Here is a 22,195-nt window from a genome sequence, read left to right as displayed (position 1 = left end):
CAGAGCTGTTGTGAAAGGAGGACCAAATGCTAGATGGTTAAGATTTTGAAACAGATGTTGGACACAAGGAAGAAGGGGATGTGGGTGGAGAGAAGTACAAGCAATATTTCAGAAATGGCCTTAACGATGATTTATATGATGCGAGTAGCAGTTAGGCCACATGAAATGGCAAGGGTTGGCCATGAGTATGGGTTGGAGAGTTTATGTAGAGGGGGAGATTAAGGGAGGATAGAAGACCAGTGAACTAATAGGAGAAAATGCTTGACGAATTTGGATGGAGGTTGAAATCACCTAGGGTGAGAAATCGCTCGGTGTAGAGGCTGTGGGAGGAAAGCTGTGAAGATACCTAGGTAAGAACATGTAATTATACAGCAATTGATGTACATTAAAATCATGTTGGGATCTATTGTGGATCATGGATCTTGACCAGTTTTGGCTGTGAAGTTGCAGGGGTTATATTTTTGTTATTTTAAGTATTGCAGCAGAAAAATCTGTGAACCAGAAGACAAGAGAGGAGAGAATTAATACAGCATCATCCTGCTCAGTAGTGAGCTTGTCTACAATTATTCCAGAAAGCAGTCTAATTATTATAACACTTTGCTTTAAATCTTTTGTGTATCCACAAGACCCAAATTGTTATTGGAACATAAAACTTAAGTTCTGCTCAAGTGCTGGGAAACAATTTATCCATGAATGTACCGTTTTATTAAGTTGTTAAACTGCTTGCTATAAATTAGGATGTAAGAACAGTCATGATGTTCAGTTTCCCAAATGATGTCGATTCAGCAGATTACTGTTTCCCGTCTTGCATTCTAGTTGCTTCAACTAATGACAACTTCTTAGATAGAATCTAGGTTCTATGGCCAGAGCTATTGCAAACACAAGTTCAGATATTAAGGCAACTTGATTTAAAATCTTAAGACAAATTCAAGGCAAATTCAGCAGTGTGGGAATGCTAATAAAAAGAAACAAAGGGATACAAGGCAAATAAGGGAATATGAAAAATACTTGCAAGGGATGTTGAACCAAACCCTAACCCTATCAAACTATGCAAAACTAATATAATTGTTTTTTACAGACTGGCTTTCACAGTCAGTGGCGAAGTGACAGCCGACTTCTAAGAAAGCAGCCCACAAAGATCCAATGATCTCTGTGCATGGATTTCCCCTTTTTCGACATCAGTTTGAATCTGGTGCCAGATTTGGAGGAGAGAGTTCTGGTTAGAAACCCCAAATTTCTCTGAATGCAGCAGTCTTTTTTTTTCAAACAGGATCCCCACCCAGATATCTGATCGATAAGCTTGGCTCCCTGTTGGGACGTAACACTGCAAAAGAGGCCCCAACCCAGGAGCAGGTGAATTTCTAGCCCCTCAGGCTAGAGAGAATGAGTTAAGGTGGGTACGGTGTGGTTTGCAAGGTTGGGGATAAACCCATGAGGTTAGAGATAGATGCAGGGCAGAGATGGGGGATGGTTATCAGGCCAGTGATTGCATGCAATGGGGTGGGGTGGCAAGTGACTGAGGAATCACTAGAATTACACGATGGCTTAAAGGTTTAAACTGTGGACAGGTTGCAGAAACAAAGCTTTTATTCTCTTACGTTTAGCAGTTGAAGGGTGATCCAATCAAAGTACAGTATTAAGAATGATTCATGTATATGATAAGGTCGATATAGAGAAACTATTTTTCCACTATTTTTACATGGGGTGTTGTGAGACTGTGAAATGCACTTCCACTTCAGTTCATGATGAAATCAGGAAGCAAATTTTAGCACAGAGGTTTATGGCTATCTGGAACTCACTCCCCCAAAAAGACTTTGGTTCCTGGACCAATTGGAGTTTTTAAGACTAAGATCAATATATTTTTTTGCTTAGCCAAGGATGTTAAGAGATATGGAACAAAGGCAGGCAAATAGATATTAAGGTAAGGATCAGCCATGATCTAACTGAATGATGAAACAAGCTTGAGATGCTGAAAGGTCTACGTCTGTTCCTCTCGCCATGGCTGGAGTTTTGTGATGCACATTATTGGCAGGATGTTGGAGCATTTGAGAGGTTACAACACAGATTCGAAAGGATACTGCTTAACATGAGGAAATAAAAATATGAAAAAAGACTTGAAGAATGGGGCTTGCTTTCGGTAGACATGAGCTTGGGGAGGCAGTGGTGTAGTGGTATTGTCACTGGATTAATATTCCAGAGACCTAGGGTAATGCTCTGGGGACCCAGGTTCGAATTCCACCATAGCAGATGGTGAAATTTAAATACAATAAAAATCTGGTATTATAAGTCTGATGATGACCACGAAACCATTGCCAATTGTTGCAAAAACCCATCTGGTTCACTAACGTCCTTTAGGGAAGGAAATCTGTCGTCCTTACTCACCTACATGTGACTCCAGACCCACAGCAATGTGGTTGGCTCTTAAATGCCCTGTGAACAAGGGCAATTAGGGATGGGCAATAAATGTTGGCCTAGGCAGCTACGCCCACATCCCATGAAAGAATTTTTTTAAAATATGGCAGATGCTGGAAATAAAGACAGGAATGCTGGAACTACTCAGCACATCAGGTGATATCTGGAACAGTATTAACATTTCAGGTCGATGATCTTTCACCAGAACCAGATTAAGTAACTGTAGCAATGTTTAAAATTATGAAGGGATAGGACAGAGTGGATAGAACAAAACTGTTCTCATTGATTAACGGTTTTAGAATGATCAGATGTAGCTACGGGATTAAATGTAAGAGATGTATGCCAGAGAGCAGGAAAATTATTTTTACGTGGCGTGTTGTGAGACTGTGAAATGCACTTCCACTTCAGTTTATGATGGAAGCAGAAACCACGTCAGCATTTAAGAATAAATTAGACAGGCAGTCGAAGAAAAAGTTAATCTAGGAACATAGGAGGCACATGACATTAGGACTACTTTTTTTTTGTATTCTTTCATGGGATGTTAGCAAAGTCAGCATTTGTTGCCCGTCCTAACTGCCCTTGAACTGAACATTTCAGAGGACAGCTAAGAGTCAACCACATTATTGTGGGTCCAGAGACACATGTAGGTCAGGCTCGGGTAAGGACGGCAGATTTCCTCCCCTAAAGGGACATCAGTGAACGAGATGGGTCTTTACGACAATCAATGATAGTTTCATGGTCACCATTACTGAGACTAGCTCAATATTCCAGATTTATTGATTGAGTTTAAATTCCATCAGCTGCCATGGTGGAATGCATGTCCCCAGAGTATTAGTTCAGATTACTGGTAGATTAATTGTTCAGTAACATTACCATTATTCCATCATTTCCCCATCTACTGCTTATGTAAAGAATCAGCATCAATGTGAACATGTTGAGCTAAACAAGCTGCTGGTGTGTTGCAATTGCTATGTGATTATACTTATTGGAAATCAGGCACAGTGCTTTAAAAGTTAATACGTACCCAGAAAGAAAGAGTCGAATTATTCCATAAAAAGTGTCAGGATCCACATGCTCTAAGGAGAAAAGAGACAGAAAATCAGGTTTGATGTGATGACGTGAACTAGAGACCAAATGGCTTCATCCATGGAATAATATTCATATAGCAAGTAGCTGGGCTTTAGACTTAAGTCCGGCTAAAGTTTGGCATCCAATTTGAATTTAAGTTCACTGAAGTTTTGTTACATCCTAGCATTAAAACTGAAGAGTTATTAACCATCATCTGAACTGAGTGGCACAGTTTAGAGTGGCAGGTATGCAGAACTGAACTAAAACCTCATTACAGTAAGTACTAGTTCTGAAAATTCTGATATCCATTATGCAACATGCAGACTAAAACCTTGTAAGTCTTTTTCTTAATTGAATCCTTCTATACATGGGAAATCTCAAAGGTCAAAGGAACCCTCCTTATGATCTTTCATACTCTTCAATAGCCTTATCTGTCAGAAGTGCTTCCGTCGTCCTTTTCATCTTTTCAATAGCCATTGCTTTTCTACAAATTATAATAGAATATCAATATAGTTTAAATGGTGATGCTATTTCAGGCATTTAAACAACCAATGGTAAATTGATCGGTCAGCATTACGTTCGGATAAACAGGTAAGCCAATGTGTCTGAACTTACCATCCATCTTCTTGAGAGAATGATTCATCTTCCTAATTGATTTAGTCATATCTTGCAAAGCATTTTTAATTGAATCATCATCACGGTTCAATATTGCTTCAGTTGCAATGGAAATAGCCTGGGGAGGATGATAATGTAACATATCAATTCAAATAAACATATGTTTTGATATCATGAAGTTCTTCTTGAATGATGTCAACTGTGGCTCAGTTAGTAGCACTCTCACCTGAGTCAGAAGGTTGTGGGTTCAAATCCCAATCCAGAACTTCAACACAAAAATCAAAAGCTGACATTTCAGCGCAGTACTGAGGGAGTACTACTCAGAACTGGAGGTGCTGTCTTTTAGATGAGACCTCAAATTCAGGTGGAATTAAAAGATCCCATGGCACTCTTACTATGCTCACGTCATATAACCGCTAGCATAGGGAGGTGATGGATATTTTTTACTTTTAAAATAAAAGAACAACATGGCATAATGGACAATTTACTTGACCCAAGATGGCTGCAGAGGGTTGTGTGACCATCTGTGATTTCTGAACAAAGGATTAACTCATGTCTGAACATGCTTCCAGAAAGTTCTTAAATGTCAATAACCGTGGGTGGGGTGCCCTCCCTTGAATGGACACACCAAGGCGAAAATGATCTGTGGAATTCAGACCTTTGATTGTTTGTGGGCTGACCCAAAACTCAAAATCTATGGACTCCTACATTTATTGTCTGCAAGCTCGAAATTTAACAATGAGAGCTATATAAAAAAAAAAATCAGTCAACTTGTAAGTAGGTGTGAAAGACCACCATCTGTTCTCCATTGTATTGCATTGGCTCTAGACTATATCATTCTGGGTGGACAATAGGCATATTGATCATTTGACCAAAACTAGTTACAGATAATAAATCTTATTACTCCAGGAACCAGGGGGAACCAGTCAGTCTGGAAACCAACAGGACAAGCAGGACAATTTCTCCAGCCAAAAGAATAGAACTCTGCCTAACAACTAGTCAACCATGCAGTGTGTGAGATGGACTGATTTATTTTCACCTGCAAAGATTTGCCTCTACATAAATTAGACCATAATCTTTTCTGGAAATCCAGAGAGTTCCAACTTCCCTTCATCTCCAAAGAACCCATCCAGGCCTGCAACGTGTGTATCCCAAAGAACTATTTAACCACATTGTTTGCTTCTTGTTGTTCTGTTGATAATCTAGCTGCACACTTCATTCTCTAGAATCTATCTTTTCTTGTGTGTGTGTGTGTGTGTGTGTGTGAGGGAATGAGTGTATTTGTTGTGTTTACACTTCAGGGTGTTCTGTGAATAAACATGATCTTTTCTTCTGATTTAAACATATATGAAAGCCTGCTCCATGTTTATTATCGAAAATCACAACACTCAAGTGTTTAAAGCACTCCCTCTAAATCCAAGTCTAAGATCCCCGCATCTTGTTGTGGACAACCGAGAGGTCAGGAAAAAGGGGAAAGTTATCCCACCATCTCTCTCTGTCCGTAACACACTTTTTTAAAAGAAGAATTATCTGTGGTGTGCTAGCTAATATTTAACCCTCAATCGACATAACTAAAAAAGATTATCTGCTCATTATTACATTGCTGTTTATGGGAATTTGCTGTGTGCAAATTGACTGCTGTGTTTCCTACATTACAACAGTGACGACATTTCAAAAGCACTTAATTGGCTGTAAAGTACTTTGAGGACATGAAGCGTTTGTGAAAGGTACTGTGTAAATGGAAGACTTCCCTCCCTCCCTGCATACTTAGAAAAAGTAATTTTGCTGGGTTTTATGTTTTATGGATGTCATGGTAATTGTGAATTGGGTAGTTTAGTGTATGAAAAATCAAAAACTTATTAATATTAACAAACTTCCAGTTCAACACGTGATGACATATTGGGCAGAATTGTCCCAGAAGTACAGTAGCAGGTGGGAAAAAGAACGTTTTACCCACCGACTGCAATGGCAGCTTTTCACACCGTATTGTCTCAATCCCACATCATTAATAATGCATTTCTGGGAAACACGCCATTTCAATGGCGGGTGGGCTCTCATTCGCCTGCCATGCCATCACCTCGCCGCTTCCTCATGTCAGACAACATTTTTACAGTGCAGCCATGTGAACATGTCTCAGTGCTTCCAGACAAGGACTTCTGCAAAGAAGACATGGCCCTGAAAGGCAAGAAGACTGAAGTCCTCCCATGTTTAATGATGCATCCTTCAAGCGCCTTTTGGACGCAGCAGAGGCCAGCTGTAATGTCCTCTACCCCCACTCTGGCCACAGGTGGGTCAGCAACATCACCAATCTGGCTTGGGAGCTGGTGGCAGTGGTGGTGAGTGCCAATATCCTGTAAAAGAGGACAGCCACCCGGTGCCACAAGAGGATGAATGATGATCTCCGTTCCGTCAGGGTAAGTCACCCTTCTCATCACTCTCAACTCTCACAATCACAAACCCATCATAAATCCACAGGGATCTCTCTCACTGCCCGTTCGAGGGACATCACTATTCACTCTCTCACACATACGTTCATTGTCCTCATCCCATCCATGGGATCACTCAGCACCCACACATGCCAGGCATACTTATCATCTGGCCGGGTAGGCTTCCCGCTTACACACTCCCCATCGGTATTCATGCAGGACAAGCTGGCACACAATAAGAGGGAGAGGCCGCAGACTGGTGGAGGAATGCTTGAAATCAAGGTCCTCATGGACTTAGAAAAGAGAGCCATCCAGCTGGCCAGCGAAGATGTGGACTGTTCCTGTGCTGACGGTGAAGTCGGCGGTGCTCTACCGAGTGAGGATCCAGCAGTGCAACATTCTTCAGCCAACCATGCTGTGAATGTTGTGTCCTGCCTCAAGACACTGACACACTGGAATTTAGAAGCGTTTTGAAACCTTTAAGATCCTGAGGGGTCTTGACAGGGTGTGGAGAGGATGTTTCCTGTTGTGGCAGAATCTAGAACTAGGCGTCACTGAGGGTTGTGAGTGTTTGGAACTCTCTTCGTCAAAAGGCGGTGGAAGCAGCCTTCTAATATTTTTAAGGTAGAGCTAGATAGATTCTTGATTAACAGGGGGGTGAAAGGTTATCGGGGGCAGGCAGGAACGTGGGGTTGAAGTTGCATTCAGATCAGCCATGATCTTACTGAATGGCAGAGCGGGCTCGATGGGCCAACTTTTTAAAAAATTCATTCACGGGATGTGGGCTTCGCTGGCTGGGCCAGCATTTATTGTCCATTCCTAATTGCCCTTGATAAGGTGGTGGTGACCTGCCTTCTTGAACCGCTGCAGTCCATGTGGTGTAGGTACACCCACACTGCTGTTAGGAAGGGAGTTCCAGGATTTTGACTCAGCAACAGTGAAGGAACGGCAATATATTTCCAAGTCAGGATGGTGAGGGACTTGGAGAGGAGCTTCCAGGTGGTGGTGTTCCCATCTATCTGCTGCCCTTGTCCTTCTAGATTGGTAGTGGTTGTGGGTTTGGAAGGTGCTGTCGAAGGAGCCTTGGTGAATTCCTGCAGTGCATCTTGTAGATGGTACACACTGCTGCTACTGTGCACCGATGGTGGAAGGAGTGAATGTTTGTGGATGTGGTGCCAATCAAGTGGGCTGCTTTGTCCTGGACGGTGTCAAGCTTCTTGAGTGTTCTGGGAGCTGCACTCATCCAGGCAAGTGGGGAATATTCCATCACACTCCTGACTTGTGCCTTGTAGATGACGGACAGGCTTTGGGGAGTTGGGAGGTGAGTTACTTATCACAGGATTCCTAGCCTCTACCCTGCTCTTGCAGCCACAGTATTTATATGACTAGCCCAGTTTCTGGTCAATGATAACCCCCAGGATGTTGATAGTGGGGGACTCAGTGATGGTAATGCCATTGAACATCAAGGGGCAATGGTTAGATTCTCTCTTGTTGGAGATGGTCATTGCATGGCACTTGTGTGGCATGAATGTTATTTGCCACTTGACAGCCCAAGCCTGGATATTGTTCAGGTCTTGCTGCATTTGGACACGGACTGCTTCAGTATTTGAGTCACCACGAATGGTGCTGAACATGGCGCAATCATCAGTGAACATCTCCACTTCTGACCTTTTGATGGAAGGAAGGTCATTGATGAAGCAGCTGAAGATGGTTGGGCTGAGGACTACGCTGAGGAACTCCTGCAGTGATGTCCTGGAGTTGATATGACTGACCTCCAACAATCACAACCATCTTCCTTTGTGCTAGGTATGACTCCAACCAGTGGAGAGTTTTCCCCCTAATTCCAACTGACTCCAGTTTGCTAGGGCTCCTTGATGTCACACTGTGGCCTACTGCTGCTCCTAATTTGTATGTTTGTATGTCAAGATGTAGTGGCAGTATCAGGAAGGTTAAGAAGATGTAGTTGCACAGCCTGGCCACTGGTGTTAATCACTTGTACATGATGTTCATTATTGTAAACAAACTCCCAATAATGTCTCCCTGCCTATAGCTCCTTGTTCTGATCAACAGTGTTCGTGTCACTCAGATGTGAAACCTCGGTTCCTGCACAAGATAAAGGCAGATGTCTCAATCCAGGGCCTGTGCCCTGTGCTTTGTGCAACCTTCGAACCAAAGTGGTGGTCTGGCATCTTGCTCACTGGACACATTAGTGAAGCCTGCACCTCAGCGGTGCTTGTCATTGCTGCGAGAATGTCATGGGCAGGCGTCAGAGTTCCATCATTCTCTCTGTGTGCTTTCAGCACCTTTTAAGGGCGCGGCAGGTGACGACTATGTGTGCACCCTCTGTGGACTATATTGCAGGGCTCCACCAGACCAGTCTAGGCACTGGAACCTCATTTTCCGCATCCTGATGGTTTGCTCCACCAAGCTGTGAGTTGCAGCATGAGCCTTGTTATACCTTCGCTCTGCTGCAGTCTGAGGCCACCGGACGGGTGTCATCAGCCTGTCTGGAATTCACTGCCTAAATTGGTTGAGGCTGAAACGCTCAACTCATTTAAAAGGTACCTGGATCTGCATCTGAAGTGCTGTAATCTGCAAGGCTACGGACCAGGTGCTGGAAAGTGGGATTAAAATGAGCAGCTAGTTCCTTTTTTCTCCTGTTGGCTGGCGCAGAAACAGTGGGAAGAATGGCCTTTTTCTGCACCATAATTTTTCAATGGTTCTTCTCTACAAGTAGCCCTTGACCCCAAGGAGCCATCCCTGCAGCTCCTATGGCTCCTGGAAGACGTCAAGGATCCGAGACTGCAAAGGTTGCAGGAGGCGTGGACACTCCCTGGGAGCTGCGTGCAGACATGCAGGATGCATTTCTAGTGGTCGCACACCAGCTGAACATTCAGTGAATGAAAGCCCTTGCGGTTGACATTGTGGACCGCTTGTTGCGACGGAGATCTGAGTGCCACATGAGTGTAGTCAATGGCACTCTGCATCTGTGGCAGACCTAGATCTGGACAAATCCCAGTGCTCTTGCATCCTGGCTTTCCTGGTCCCAGGCAAAATGCACAAAGTTGTGTGCTTTTGCAAAGATGGCATCCGTGGCCTCATGGATGCATTTGTGGATGGAGGCTTTCGATGTCCCACAGAGGTCACCTTTGGAGCCCTGAAAGGAGTCACTGGCATAAAAATTGGACGCTGCGGTCACTTTCACAGCCACAGGCAGTGGGTGCCCTCCATGTCCCTGTGGAGCCAAATCCTGCAGCAGCTGGCAGATGTGACCAACCAGTTCCCTAGACATGCGCAGTCTTCAGCGACATTGGTTCTAGGTCATTTGCAGGAATGAAAGGCAGCATCTATAGACCCTGGATCTAGCTAGGCGCCAAACAGCAACGGCTCACTGTGTCTCTTCAACATAGTGTGCAGGAGCCCCAGACACCCTTTCTTCCCGAGGGTGCTGCGCCTCCCTCTGTCCAGCCAGGTACCTCCATCGCTATCTTCTCCTTCGTCTCTGCTCTCTCTGCATGAGGCATGCATGGTCACCAGGCTACATTCTCCTGATGTGCTCCTCCTGCAGGATGAAAGAGCACGGGGGGCTTAGCTTGGGTGTTCTAAGAAGCTCTCTTGGTTAAGTCTAAAGGCCCCTTAACACATCCCGGAAAGTGCTGGCCACCACTTGGATTGCCAGAGTTTAGTGCATTGCATGGCTGCCTGAAACCCCACCCACCTCCACCCTCAATCTACCTGACCTGATTGGCGGCAGCTTCAACCACTGGACTGTCTGCTGTTCTCAGCTCAGGTACAGGCATTCTCCTAACCCACACTGCAAGGCTGCACTATTAGCTTGAACCATGGGGGAGACTAATCCAAACCAGGATGATGACATTACAACGAACAGTGAGCACCTCCACCAGTGACTGCTCCATGGCCAGCTTTCACAAGGAGATTGTACAATGTGCCCAGTTGTCCAACTGTTCTGCTGCCCACTAAAACACTCATTAGCTTGCAGTCTGTGCCCAAGGAGTGAAAAGTTTAGGATCATTTGGTGGCAATTTCATGCCTCTGCTTTGCTTGAGTGGGCAATTAAGATAGAGGCCTGATTCCATGCATATGAATGTGGCCGTGTCTGAACTACCTCAGCTACGCAGGAATGGTCGCTTTATACAAGGTTTCCCTAATGCGTGGCTGCTTCCCTTCTACCCCCCACCCCGCACATGCTTGTGCACTAGCATCAACCGCAGTGTAGCCCTTGCCCGTTAAACCCCCCACAAAGTAGCCTCAGGCCTTGCACCCCCAAGTTGCCTCAATCACAATGCAGCCTCATGACTCTGAGCCAAAGCTCTTCGAGCCACAAACATTTACTGCAGACATGTTTGCCCTGGATCACACTGGCGTCCAGAAGCTCCCAAATGCTACATGTAGCCTTTACACATCACCTTTTCTTCTATTTTTAATGTATTTTAATTAATTACTTAATTGTATTATTCACTTATTTATTAACCAGCTCGTGTGCTATTTTAAACCTTAGGAAAACCTTAGGACTGGAATAGACCTTAACTACTTATCAGGTACTTACCAAACAACTAGCTATTCTCCCTGCAGTAGAGTAAAAACCAATTCCTACATGGTAAAAAAAGGTAGAAAAAGCAAAAGGAAAGGAATATCTCCTCACCCAACATCCCACTCCCAGACTTCCAGGTATGCAATCAGTTCCAAAGCTACACTTGTTTGTCTTAGCTGCACAAAAGAACCTTGAGTTTAAAGTAAAGTGAACTGGAGCTGGAGAAACTAGCTTCAACCAGTTAGGTAATCAACTACTCAACTCTCCCAGCACAGTGTGTTTACCTTGCCTAAGGCTGGAAGAAAGGAAAAAACCTTCCTTCAGTCTGAAAAACAACCATAACCACTACTCTGTTTCCTGAAATAAAAATAGAAAGTGCTTGAGAAATGCAGCAGGTCTGGCAACATTTGTGGAGAGAGAAACAGAAGTTAATATTTCGAGTGCAATATGACTCTTCTTTGGACTTTGTTTCCTCTTACTCAGCAAATTTCGTATCCATATTGCTGTAGCTACCATCCATTTTATTTCATGAACTATAACTTTGCTCACAAGTCTATTGTGCGACATTTTATCAAATGCTTTTTAGAAGTTAGCTAGTTTGATTCCATGGCAATAGTTCACTGTATTAGTGAAAATTCATTTCCAAGCTTCATGGTAATTGAGAAATATTACAGGGGAATCATGCTTATCATATTAATATCAATTGAAGAAAATAATTATGTTTATAAATACTGAAGGCAATAGCCTTCAATTCAGTAGAGATTTAATTTGTCCCAGCAAAGAGAAGCTTTAGGATTCAGTGCCCTAGATGAACAAGAGTCTGGACAGCAAAACAAAATCACATCAAATGTTTAATTAGCTCTAAAAATGACCTCAGTACAAACTGCACCTAATAAAATTAATACATGACAACAGCCAAGTAATTCTAACTTTACGGCAACAAGCTTTCATGTTCATGTGAGACAGAAGTTTTATCTTGTATTTTCTATACTGCTGATCTAAGGCACAGAGCATAATAACAGATCACAATATTAATTAAGTGCATGGTAAACAGGATGGGAATTTGAGAATTCAGTAAGTAGCAATTTGGTGCAGAGGTGAAAGGAGGTGCTCCTTTTTGCCTTTAATACATGTAGTGCTTTATATAAAATTGAGGCAGCATAGTGAGATGAGTGTAACTGTCCTTGACATCAAGGCGCCATTCGAGCAAAATTAAAGTCAAGAGAAATCAGGGTGGAGGAAAGCTCTCCACTGGTTGGAGTCATACCTAGCACAAAGGAAGATAGTTGTGGTTGTTGCAGGTCAATCATCTCAGTTCCACAACATTCCGACAGGAGTTTCCTGGGGTAGTGTCCTCAGTCCAACCATTTTCAGTTGCTTCATCAATGACCTTCCTTCCGACGATGTTCGCTGATGATTGCACAATTTTCAGTGCCATTCTCAGACACCGAACCAGTCCATGTCCCTATGCAGCTAGACCTGCACAATCTTCTGGCTGAGGCTAATATTGGTGCCCACAAATGCCAAGCAATTACCATCTCCAACAATACAAAATCTAATCGCCTCTCCTTGACATTTAATAGCATTTCCATCATTGAGTCCCCCTCTATCAACACCCTGGGTGTTACCATTGACCAGAAACTGAACTGGACCAACCATATACAGTGGCTACAAGAGCAGGTCAGAAGCTAGGAATTGTGCAACGAATAATCCACCTCCTGTTTCCCCTAAGCCTGTCCACCAAGGCACAAGTCAGGGATGTATTGGAATACTCTCCACTTTTCTGGATGAGTGCAGCTCCGACAACTTTCAAGAAGCTTGACACCATGCAGGACGAAGCAGGCTGCTTGATATCCTTTTCATCCAGCACCTTAAACATTCACTCCCTCCACCATCGACGCAAAGTGGCAACAGTGTGCAACATCTACAAAATGCACTGCAGCAACTCGCCAAGCCTCCTTCGACAGCTCCTTTCAAGCCCACAATCTCTATCACCTAGAAGGACAAGGGCAGCAGAACACCACCACGACATACAAGCCCCCCTCCATGCCACACCATCCTGTCTTGGAACTATATTGCCATTCCTTCACTGTCACTGGATCAAAATCCTGGAAATCCCTCCTCAACAGCACTGTGAATATACATACACCAGATGGACTTCAGCAGTTTAAGAAGGTGGCTCATCACCACCTTATCAAGGGCAATTAGGGATCGATCTGCCCTTGTCAACAATGCTGACATCCCATGAATAAAAAATATATAAAACTTGAAGTGGGTTTAACATGGTAGAGGCTGAGAAGCTGTTTCCCCTGACTGGGGAGTCGACAACTGGGATCTAGGTCTCAGGATAAGGGTTGGCCATTTAGGACTGAGGAGAAATTTCTTCACTCAGAGTGTTGTGAATCTTTGAAATTTTCTACCCCAGAGGGTTGTAGATGCTTAGCTAATGTGTACTGAACCCTGAGATTAATAGTTTTTTGGACACTGAGGGAATCAAGAAATATGGGGATAGAGCAAGCGAGGTGATGTAAAACTTCAGCCATTATATTATTAAATGGCCGAGTAGAATTCTGCTCCCATATCCTATGTTCTAATGAACTCCCTCATCTCAATAGTGCTGCTATGAAGAGAGATTTTTTGAAGGCCCAGCATCCCTCGACAGTGAGAAAAAAGAGGATAGCTATCTGTAAGACACTGTCACTTTATGAACAACAACAAAGGACCGCTTTTGCAGGGGCTTGGCAGCCACAAACCAGTCAGGACACTGAGGGAGGCGATTAAGGCAGGCAGGTTACACTAGATTGCATGAGATGTACTACTCTCAGTTTGGAAATGAAGCAGATGTAAACTTCAACATAGCAAAAGTTGTATATGTTTGAACTTAAGTGTTGGACCGCAAACAGTTTGTTTCACAATGTTGGCCATTTGAAAGCTAGTGTGTATCTAGTTAGGAAATAACTACTGGATAACAAACTTAAAAACTAAATCACCAGTAGATTTTACACAGTTAAAGGAATATCAGAAAATTCCAGCATGATCTTGGACTATGCATCGCACTTTTACTACTTTAAGCTTGAACGTGTTTTATCTTTTATTGGATGTACCTTGATGCCTTGTACAGCTGCCAGTTCCACCTCTAGTGTCACCAGGAAGAATCCCTTGACGCTGTCTCCTCCTGGCAGTGTGATGATAATGTCCAAATTTCTGGAAGAAATGTATTACCATCTAGTGGCCGTGCAAACTACCACCTTAAAAGCTACGAATATCAAACCTTCCTCTGCCACAATTTTTTAACCATCTACAGTTTATCATACTCAGATGTGCAAGTCTTATCCTTGCAGTCTTGACCTGTTAAATTTTGTACACTTTTGAAACGGAGCACTTACACTGAACATAATTGGGATGGAACTTCTTTGAAGAGATTATTTGCACAATTGTTATAACAGTCAAAATAACATTTAACATCGGGCACATATAGGAATGACTCAGAATGGTTTATACAAGAAGAAAAGATGAGGCAAGATTTTAAGTCAGGAAACATTAAAACATAAAATGCAAAATGGCAAGAGTTGGAAATCTGAAATAAAAGCAGATAATTCCTTTCAGGTTAGTTAGCATTTGACAAGAGAAAACATAATGAGTGTAGGTCCTTCTACAGAACAAGTATTTTCCATTTCTATTTCAGGAAAAATGAAGGAACTGGGTGGAGAAATCGAAGGGCAACTACAGAGGGGGCAGAGTTCTAAAGAGGATGGGCTTAATGATTGACAGAGCCGCTACCAAAGCAGTAATCATGAGAGAGGGTAGTTGGTTTTCAGTGTCTGGATGAGCATAAGGTGTGGACTGGGCCATATGCTAGGGAAACAATCATTAGATATCAGGCAGCAAGACTGTACATCTCAAAAGGGGTGCACTAGAGAACCATTCCAGTGACAAGAGCCCCAAAAAAAGAAAATTGGAGAAAAATAAATTCAAAAATAGTCATCTTATATTCAAGCTTTCTTGGGTGAACCTTCATGGCTGTCAAAAAGATAGCTGCTGCTACAGGGGACTTACATAATTTTAGCATGCAGTATCAACTCAAGAACTCTGGGATTAAACACAGCAGGGATAGAGTGTTCCTTCTAAAGGTTCCATCTAAATATCCATTAACCAGTCTTTGAAAAACAACCACAATTGCATCCAGCATCAACATTTTCATTCTCCACAGGATAATCCTTGCATTTATTTTGCACAAAATTGCTGATACATGCTGTGGTTATGCTTGCCTTTGCAGAATGGATGCCAGTAAAAGCCAGCATGCTTCAGCTGTGTTCTCCAGACCATACCAGCTGTACATCCTGGAAACTCAGCTGCTGCTCGAATATACAGCATATAGATGCCGGACATCACAGTTTATATCTGTGAGTGTGCCAATTTTCTCAACAACTGGTGCAACCTGTCTGTGTAGCCAGGATAACTAGGCTTGCAACAGACATTCATTTTAGCACAGGTTCTGTCAACCTGAGGAATTGGACTCTTGCCTGCTGTAGAGAAGCATGAATAACAGTAATGAAACGACACTCATGAAGCCAACATGATGCATATCCATTGTGCCACTCTGATCACATTTCATTCTGATACCAGAGTCATGCATTATTCTACAGTGACTTTAATGGGATACTTAAAAAAACACAAGTAAATGTTGGTTGTTCCAAATTGTGCACAGATTTGCTTCTGATCTTGTCAAGTGGAAGTGAACTGAGACTTCTGAAATGCATTTCATGTTGGACCCTTACAAACCATCAGGGAGAGGAGACTTAAATTCTTTTCATCTGATCTGGGAATTAATAGGGAAAATTCAGTAGGGAAAATTCAACCTGGAACTTGATCACTACCTTTCAAAACTAAGATATCAAATTCCACAATCATTGTGCAAACGAGGACAAGCAAATTCATGTTCATCTGAAGTTTGATTAATTAACGGAAGTAAATTTAGTGAGATTAAGTTATGTTCCCTCCCTGCACCAAAAGATGGAAGCTTATGCACACTGAATTATAAAGCTACTTTAAAATTTGAAAAAGTATGGAATGCAAAAAGTCTATTTGGCCTGCAATTTGCTCTTTCTCAAACCACAACAATCTGCTGGTCATAGATCTGGCTCCGCCCATTTTAACCTCCAAATAGAAAGTTCTGCAAATGTCTCTCCTGAGCCCAAAGCTGGTTGAGCAAAGCCCAACATACCAAGTTAACCAAATTACTTATTGTGTTCATATCTCAGCATTTTAAAGACCCAGATCCCTTCAACCTTTCTTTATATGTTAGAAAGAAATTGAACTTTGTAGACTTGTTTTCACTGAACTGCAGGAGGAGAGAAGGTTGCACCTGCCTCAGATTTGGGAGGTGGCTATTCATTCTGGCACTGCACTGCTGATGTATATCGTTTCCTAATTTGAAAGACATTATTTAGAAGGGGTTCAGAACAACAATAGTCCTTACTTACCTCAGCTCTATTTCCCTGGAAATATTCACCAAAGATTTATGTGAAAGGAATAAAAAAAAGTTAGCATTTTCTGCAATTTATATTAAAAAGCAAAATTAGCAACTGTCATACAAATTTACATACTTTTTTTAACATGCAAGCTGAGACTTTTGACATGGAAAGTGAGATAGCTTTAGACCACAATTAATACAAACACTCTCATAAAGCAGGAAATAAAGGCTAGCCACCAGAGGCGGGTGCGGTAAGGATTGTCTTTGCCCAGAATCTTGCTATCAATTATTTATTTTCATTTGCATTTCTCAAAGCCAATGCATTAGGGTGGAGCTTTGAAACTAGGGTTTCCTCAGTACTTTATCTCGCAATCTGTGAATAAAGCAAATACTGAATAGGGATTAATGTGTGAAAATTTTCTATGGTTATCACAGTTATTTAATTGGGATATACTAGAGAAAATATTCTAATAGACTTCATTTCTAGTCTGAATGAAAACAACCCACAGAAGTTGAGAAGTTTCTGCATTTTCCATCCGCACAGATAATTACACATAAATAATTACAATAGATTAGTGTCTTGTTGTCAAAGCACTTGGGAATTCCTCAAAGATATTTTTTTATTGTGAAAAACCTGCCTAAAATCTGAGATGTAAAAATTCCTGGGTCAGCTATGCATACTGTTGCCTTCCATCATATCATAAGCTCCTTAGTTTCAATAGTTTTAGTTTCACCTCAGTGATGAGATGGAGAATTTTACTGAAAGCAATTGACTTCATAACTTTTATCAAGATCTAACTAAGGGATCAGAATTCAGATACTTAGTGTTTATCGATTTTAGTGTTATACTGGTAAATTATTTGGTCACACAACATAACAGGCAACTTGCTTCAATATCCCCTTAGCATATCTCTTTGGCGGTTATCAGGGCAAGTTTGACCTTTTTCAGAAATTTTTTTTTTAAAGAGTGTGAGATTTATTTTTCTTTTTGGTTGAATTGAATGTTAAAAATTCTAAACAATGTTTTTTTTTGATGGCTTAATCGCATTACTGCCAAAATCTGGTAAAGTGTTATATAATAGAAACATAACTCAACAGTGGATAAATGCACTGCTGGATCGTACTGAGCCACTCAGATTCATTTTCTAGTTATGCAGGGTTTGATCTCAGATGAAGCAGCTTGAAAAAGAAAAATATAGTTCAAGAATATTTTCTCCCACCCGATTTAAAATGCACAAATGAGATATTAAAGGGAAGTGATAGAGCAGATACCGAGAAACTGTTCCCATTGTTGAGGAATTTATGACCGGGGGACATAGTCTAAATAATTAGAGCCAGGTCTTTCATGAGTGGAATTCAGAAATACTTTTTTATGCAAAGGATAGTAGAAGTTTGGAATTGATTCTGCAAGCTAAATTGATGCCAGATCAGTTAATTTTAATTCTGAGATTGATAGATTTTTGTTCACCAAAGATATTAAGGGATAAGAGATTAGTTTGTAGATCAGGCAGGATCTTATTGAATGATGGAACAGGCTCAAGGGACGAAATGGCCTTATTCGGTTCCAAGTTCCTATCCCATTATTAATTTCCAAGGCTCACACATGATGAATGGATGATTTCCTGAAGTATTGATTGACTGCCAGCACATGAGGTGGCATATCCCAACAGCTGTCATCTTCAGACATGATAAGTGAAGAAAGAAAGTCCTGCAAGACCCAGACCAATTTACCACACCCATCGAGAGGGAAAAAAAAATACCATCACAACAATAAATATGTCCCTATAAACGAATGGAAGAATCTATCAAAGTTCTTACCCATTGGGATCCTTTTTCTTCCAATTTGTTAAAACACAGTCTGCATGAACTAAGATAGGTGGTAGCCCAAGGATTTTGGATACTTCGCAGAGTGGCACTGCAAGGCTCTTAGGCAGCACCTAGCATTGAAAATAACATAAAAAGGATCAACATGAATAGGCCATTTGGCCTTTTGAGCCTGTTCTGTCTGTCAGTATGATCATGGATGACCTGCTACCTCAACTTCACCTTCCAACACTATCCACTTTTCCCTTATCCAAAAATCTATCAGTCTCGGTCTTGAATATATTCACTGACTGATCAACTACAGCCCTCTGGGGCAGCGAATCCCAAAGATCCACAAACCTCTGAATGAAAAAAATTCTCCTCGCCTCTGTCCTAAAATACAGACCCCTTAACTTGCAACTATGACCCTTAATCCTAGACTCCTGAGTCATTTTTTAAAAATTCGTTCATGGGATGTGGGCTTCGCTGGCTGGGCCGGCATTTATTGCCCATCCCTAGTTGCCCTTGGGAAGGTGGTGGTGAGCTACCTTCTTGAACCACTGCAGTCCATGTGGTGTAGGTACACCCACAGTGCTGTTAGAGAGGGAGTTCCAGGATTTTGACCTAGTGACAGTGAAGGAACGGCAATATATTTTCAAGTCAGGATGGTGAGTGACTTGGAGGGAACTTCCAGTTGGTGGTATTCCTATCTGCTGCCTTTGTCCTTCTAGATGGTAGTGGTCGTGGGTTTGGAAGGTGCTGTCGGAAGAGCCTTGGTGAATTCCTGCAGTGTACCTTGCAGATGGTACACACTGCTGCTACTGTGCATCAGTGGTGGAGGGAGTGAATGTTTGTGGATGTGGTGCCAATGTGGATGCGGGCTGCTTTGTCCTGGATGGTGTCAAGCTTCCTTAGTGTTGTGGGAGCTGCACTCATCCAGGCAAGTGAGGAGTATTCCATCACATTCCTGATTTGTACTCTGTAGATGGTGGACAGGCTTTGGGGAGTCAGGAGGTGAGTCACTTGTCGCAGCATTCCTCGCCTCTGACCTGTTCTTGTAGCCACAGTATTTATATGGCTAGCCCAGTTAAGTTTCTGGTCAATGGTAACCCCAGGATGTTGATAGTGGGGAGTTCAGCGATGGTAATGCCATTGAACATCAGGGGACGATGGTTGGATTCTCTCTTATTGGAGATGGCCATTGCCTGACACTTGTGTGGCACGAATATTATTTGCCACTTGTCAGTCCAAGCCTGGATATCGTCCAGGTCTTGCTGCATTTGGGCATGGACTGCTTCAGTATCTGAGGAGTCACGAATGGTGCTGAACATTGTGCAATCATCAGCGAGCATACCCACTTCTGACCTTATGATAGAAGGAAGGTCATTGATGAAGCAGCTGAAGATGGTTGGGCCGAGGACACTACCCTGAGGAACTCCTGCAGTGATGTCCTGGAACTGAGATGACTGACCTCCAACAACCAGAACCGTCTTTCTTTGTGCTAGGTATGTCTCCAACCAGCGGAGAGTATTCCCCCTGATTCTCATTGATTTCAGTTTTGTTAGGGCTCCTTGATGCCACATTCCGTCAAATGCAGCCTTGATGTCAAGGGCAGTGACTCTCACCTCACCTCAGGAGTTCAGCTCTTTTGTCCATGTTTGAACCAAGGCTGTAATGAGGTCAGGAGCTGAGTGACCCTGGCGGAACCCAAATTGGGTGTTAGTGCTGCTTGTTAGCATATTGATAACCCCTTCCATTACTTTACTGATGATCGAGAGTAGACTGATGAGCTGGTAATTGGCCGGGTTGGATTTGTCCTGCTTTTTGTGTAAAGGACTTACCGGGACAATTTTCAAAATAGCTGGTTACATACCCGTGTCGCAGCTGTACTGGAACAGCTTAGCTAGGGGCGCGGCAAGTCCTGGAGCACAAGTCTTCAGTACTATTGCCGGAATATTATCAGGGCCCATAACCTTTGCAGTATCCAGTGCCTTCAGCCATTTCTTGATATCACGTGGAGTTAATCGAATTGGCTGAAGACTGACATCTGTGAGGCTCGGGACCTCAGGAGGAGGCTGAGATGGATCATCCACTTGGCACTTCTGGCTGAAGATTGTAGCAAATGCTTCAGCCTTATCTTTTGCACTGATGTGCTGGGCTCCACCTTCATTAAGGATGGGGATATTTGTGGAGCCTCCTCCTCCAGTGAGTTGTTTAGTAGCCCACCACCATTCATAACTTGATGTGGCAGGACTGCAGAACTTAGATCTGATCTGTTGGTTGAGGGATAGCTTAGCTCGGTTTATAACTTGCTGCTTATGCTATTTGGCATGCAAGTAGTCCTGGCGTGAAGTTTCACTAGGTCGACACCTTATTTTTAGGTATGCCTGGTGCTGCTCCTGGCAGGCTCTCCTGCACTCTTCATTGAACCAAGGTTGATTCCCCCTGTTTGATGGTAATAGTAGAGTCAGGGATATGTCGGGCCATGAGGTCGCATATTGTGTTCGAGTACAATTCTGCTGCTGCTGATGGCCCACAGCACCTCATGGTTGCCCAGTCTTGAGTTGCTATATCTGCTCGAAATCTATCCAATTTAGCGCAGTGGAAGTGCCACACAACACGATGGAGGGTATCCTCAATGTGAAGGCGGGGCTTTGTCTCCACAATGACTGTGCAAAGGTCATTCCTACCAATACTGTCATGAACAGATCATCTGTGACAGCAAGACTGGTGAGGATAAGATCAAGTAGGTTTTTCCCTCTTGTTGATTCCCTCACTACCTGCCACAGACCCAGTCTAGCAGCTATGTCCTTTAAGACTCAGCCAGCTTGGTCAGTGGTAATGCTACCAAGCCACTCTTGGTGACGGACATTGAAGTCCCCCACCCAGATTATATTCTGTGCCCTAGCCATCCTCAGTGTTTCCTCCAAATGGTGTTGTCTTGTCATGGAGAGTACTAATTCATCAGCTGAGGGTGGGGGAGGGGCGAGGGGCATGGTAGGCAGTAATCAGCAGGAGGTTTCCTTGCTCATGCTTGACCTGATGCTATGAGACTTCATGGGGTCCACAGTCAATGTTGAGAACTCCCAGGGCAACTTCCTCTTCACTGTATACCAGAGTACCGCCACTCTGGTAGGTCTGTCTTGTGGTGGGACGGGACATGCCCAGGGATGGTGATGGTGGATTCTGGGACATTGTCTGCAAGATATGATTCCAAGAGTATGACTATGTCAGGCTCTTTCTTGACTAATCTGTGGGACAGCTCTCCCAATTTTGGCACAAGCAACCAGATGTTAGGAAGGAGGACTTTTCAGGGTTGATAGGGCTGGGTTTGCCATTGTTGTTTCTGGTGCTGTGGTCAATGCCAGGTGATCCATCCAATTTAATTCCTTTTTGTAGACTTTGTAGCAGTTTCATACAACTGAGTGGCTTGCTAGGCCTTTTCAGAGGGTCTGGAGTCATGCATAGGTCAGACCAGGCAAGGACAGCAAATCTCCTTCCCTGAAGGACATTAGTGAACCAGATGAGTTTTACAACAATCAACAATGGTTTCATGGTCACTATTACTGAGGCTAGCTTTTTACTTCAAGATTTATTAACTGAATTTAAATTCCACCAGCTGCCATGATGGGATTCGAACCCATGTCCCCAGAGCATTAGCATTAGATTATGAATTTATATTTGTTCCTCAAATTTGGTTTTGTAGGCTTTTATAATTGATTGTTGCTGTATGTCCTGCTTGCATCTTTCTCTAACTAATATAGCCTGTGTTGTATTATCTAATACCAGACTGAAAGTTAAGTGTGTTATGCCCTAGTGTCATGTCACGTGACAAATTAAATTCTC

At 42.9% G+C, this 22,195-nt stretch overlaps 1 protein-coding gene across 2 annotated transcripts in view; it reads right to left on the bottom strand.

Annotated features, from left to right (window-relative positions):
• The window catches only part of ido1 (indoleamine 2,3-dioxygenase 1), a 53,457-nt gene that overhangs the window by 9,829 nt on the left and 21,433 nt on the right, over window positions 1–22,195 (bottom strand). For both annotated transcript variants that reach the window (XM_078565625.1, XM_078565626.1), the window contains 4 exons: window positions 18,365–18,483; window positions 14,178–14,277; window positions 4,096–4,213; window positions 3,437–3,488 (listed from right to left, as the gene is read on the bottom strand). In XM_078565625.1, coding sequence (XP_078421751.1) covers window positions 3,437–3,488; window positions 4,096–4,213; window positions 14,178–14,277; window positions 18,365–18,483 — 389 coding nt within the window. The remainder of the gene's footprint in view (window positions 1–3,436; window positions 3,489–4,095; window positions 4,214–14,177; window positions 14,278–18,364; window positions 18,484–22,195) is intronic.

The sequence above is a fragment of the Cetorhinus maximus genome, chromosome 20 (genome assembly GCF_964194155.1).
Source record: "Cetorhinus maximus chromosome 20, sCetMax3.hap1.1, whole genome shotgun sequence".
Lineage (NCBI taxonomy): Eukaryota > Metazoa > Chordata > Chondrichthyes > Lamniformes > Cetorhinidae > Cetorhinus > Cetorhinus maximus.
This window is presented reverse-complemented; position numbering and strand designations above follow the sequence as displayed.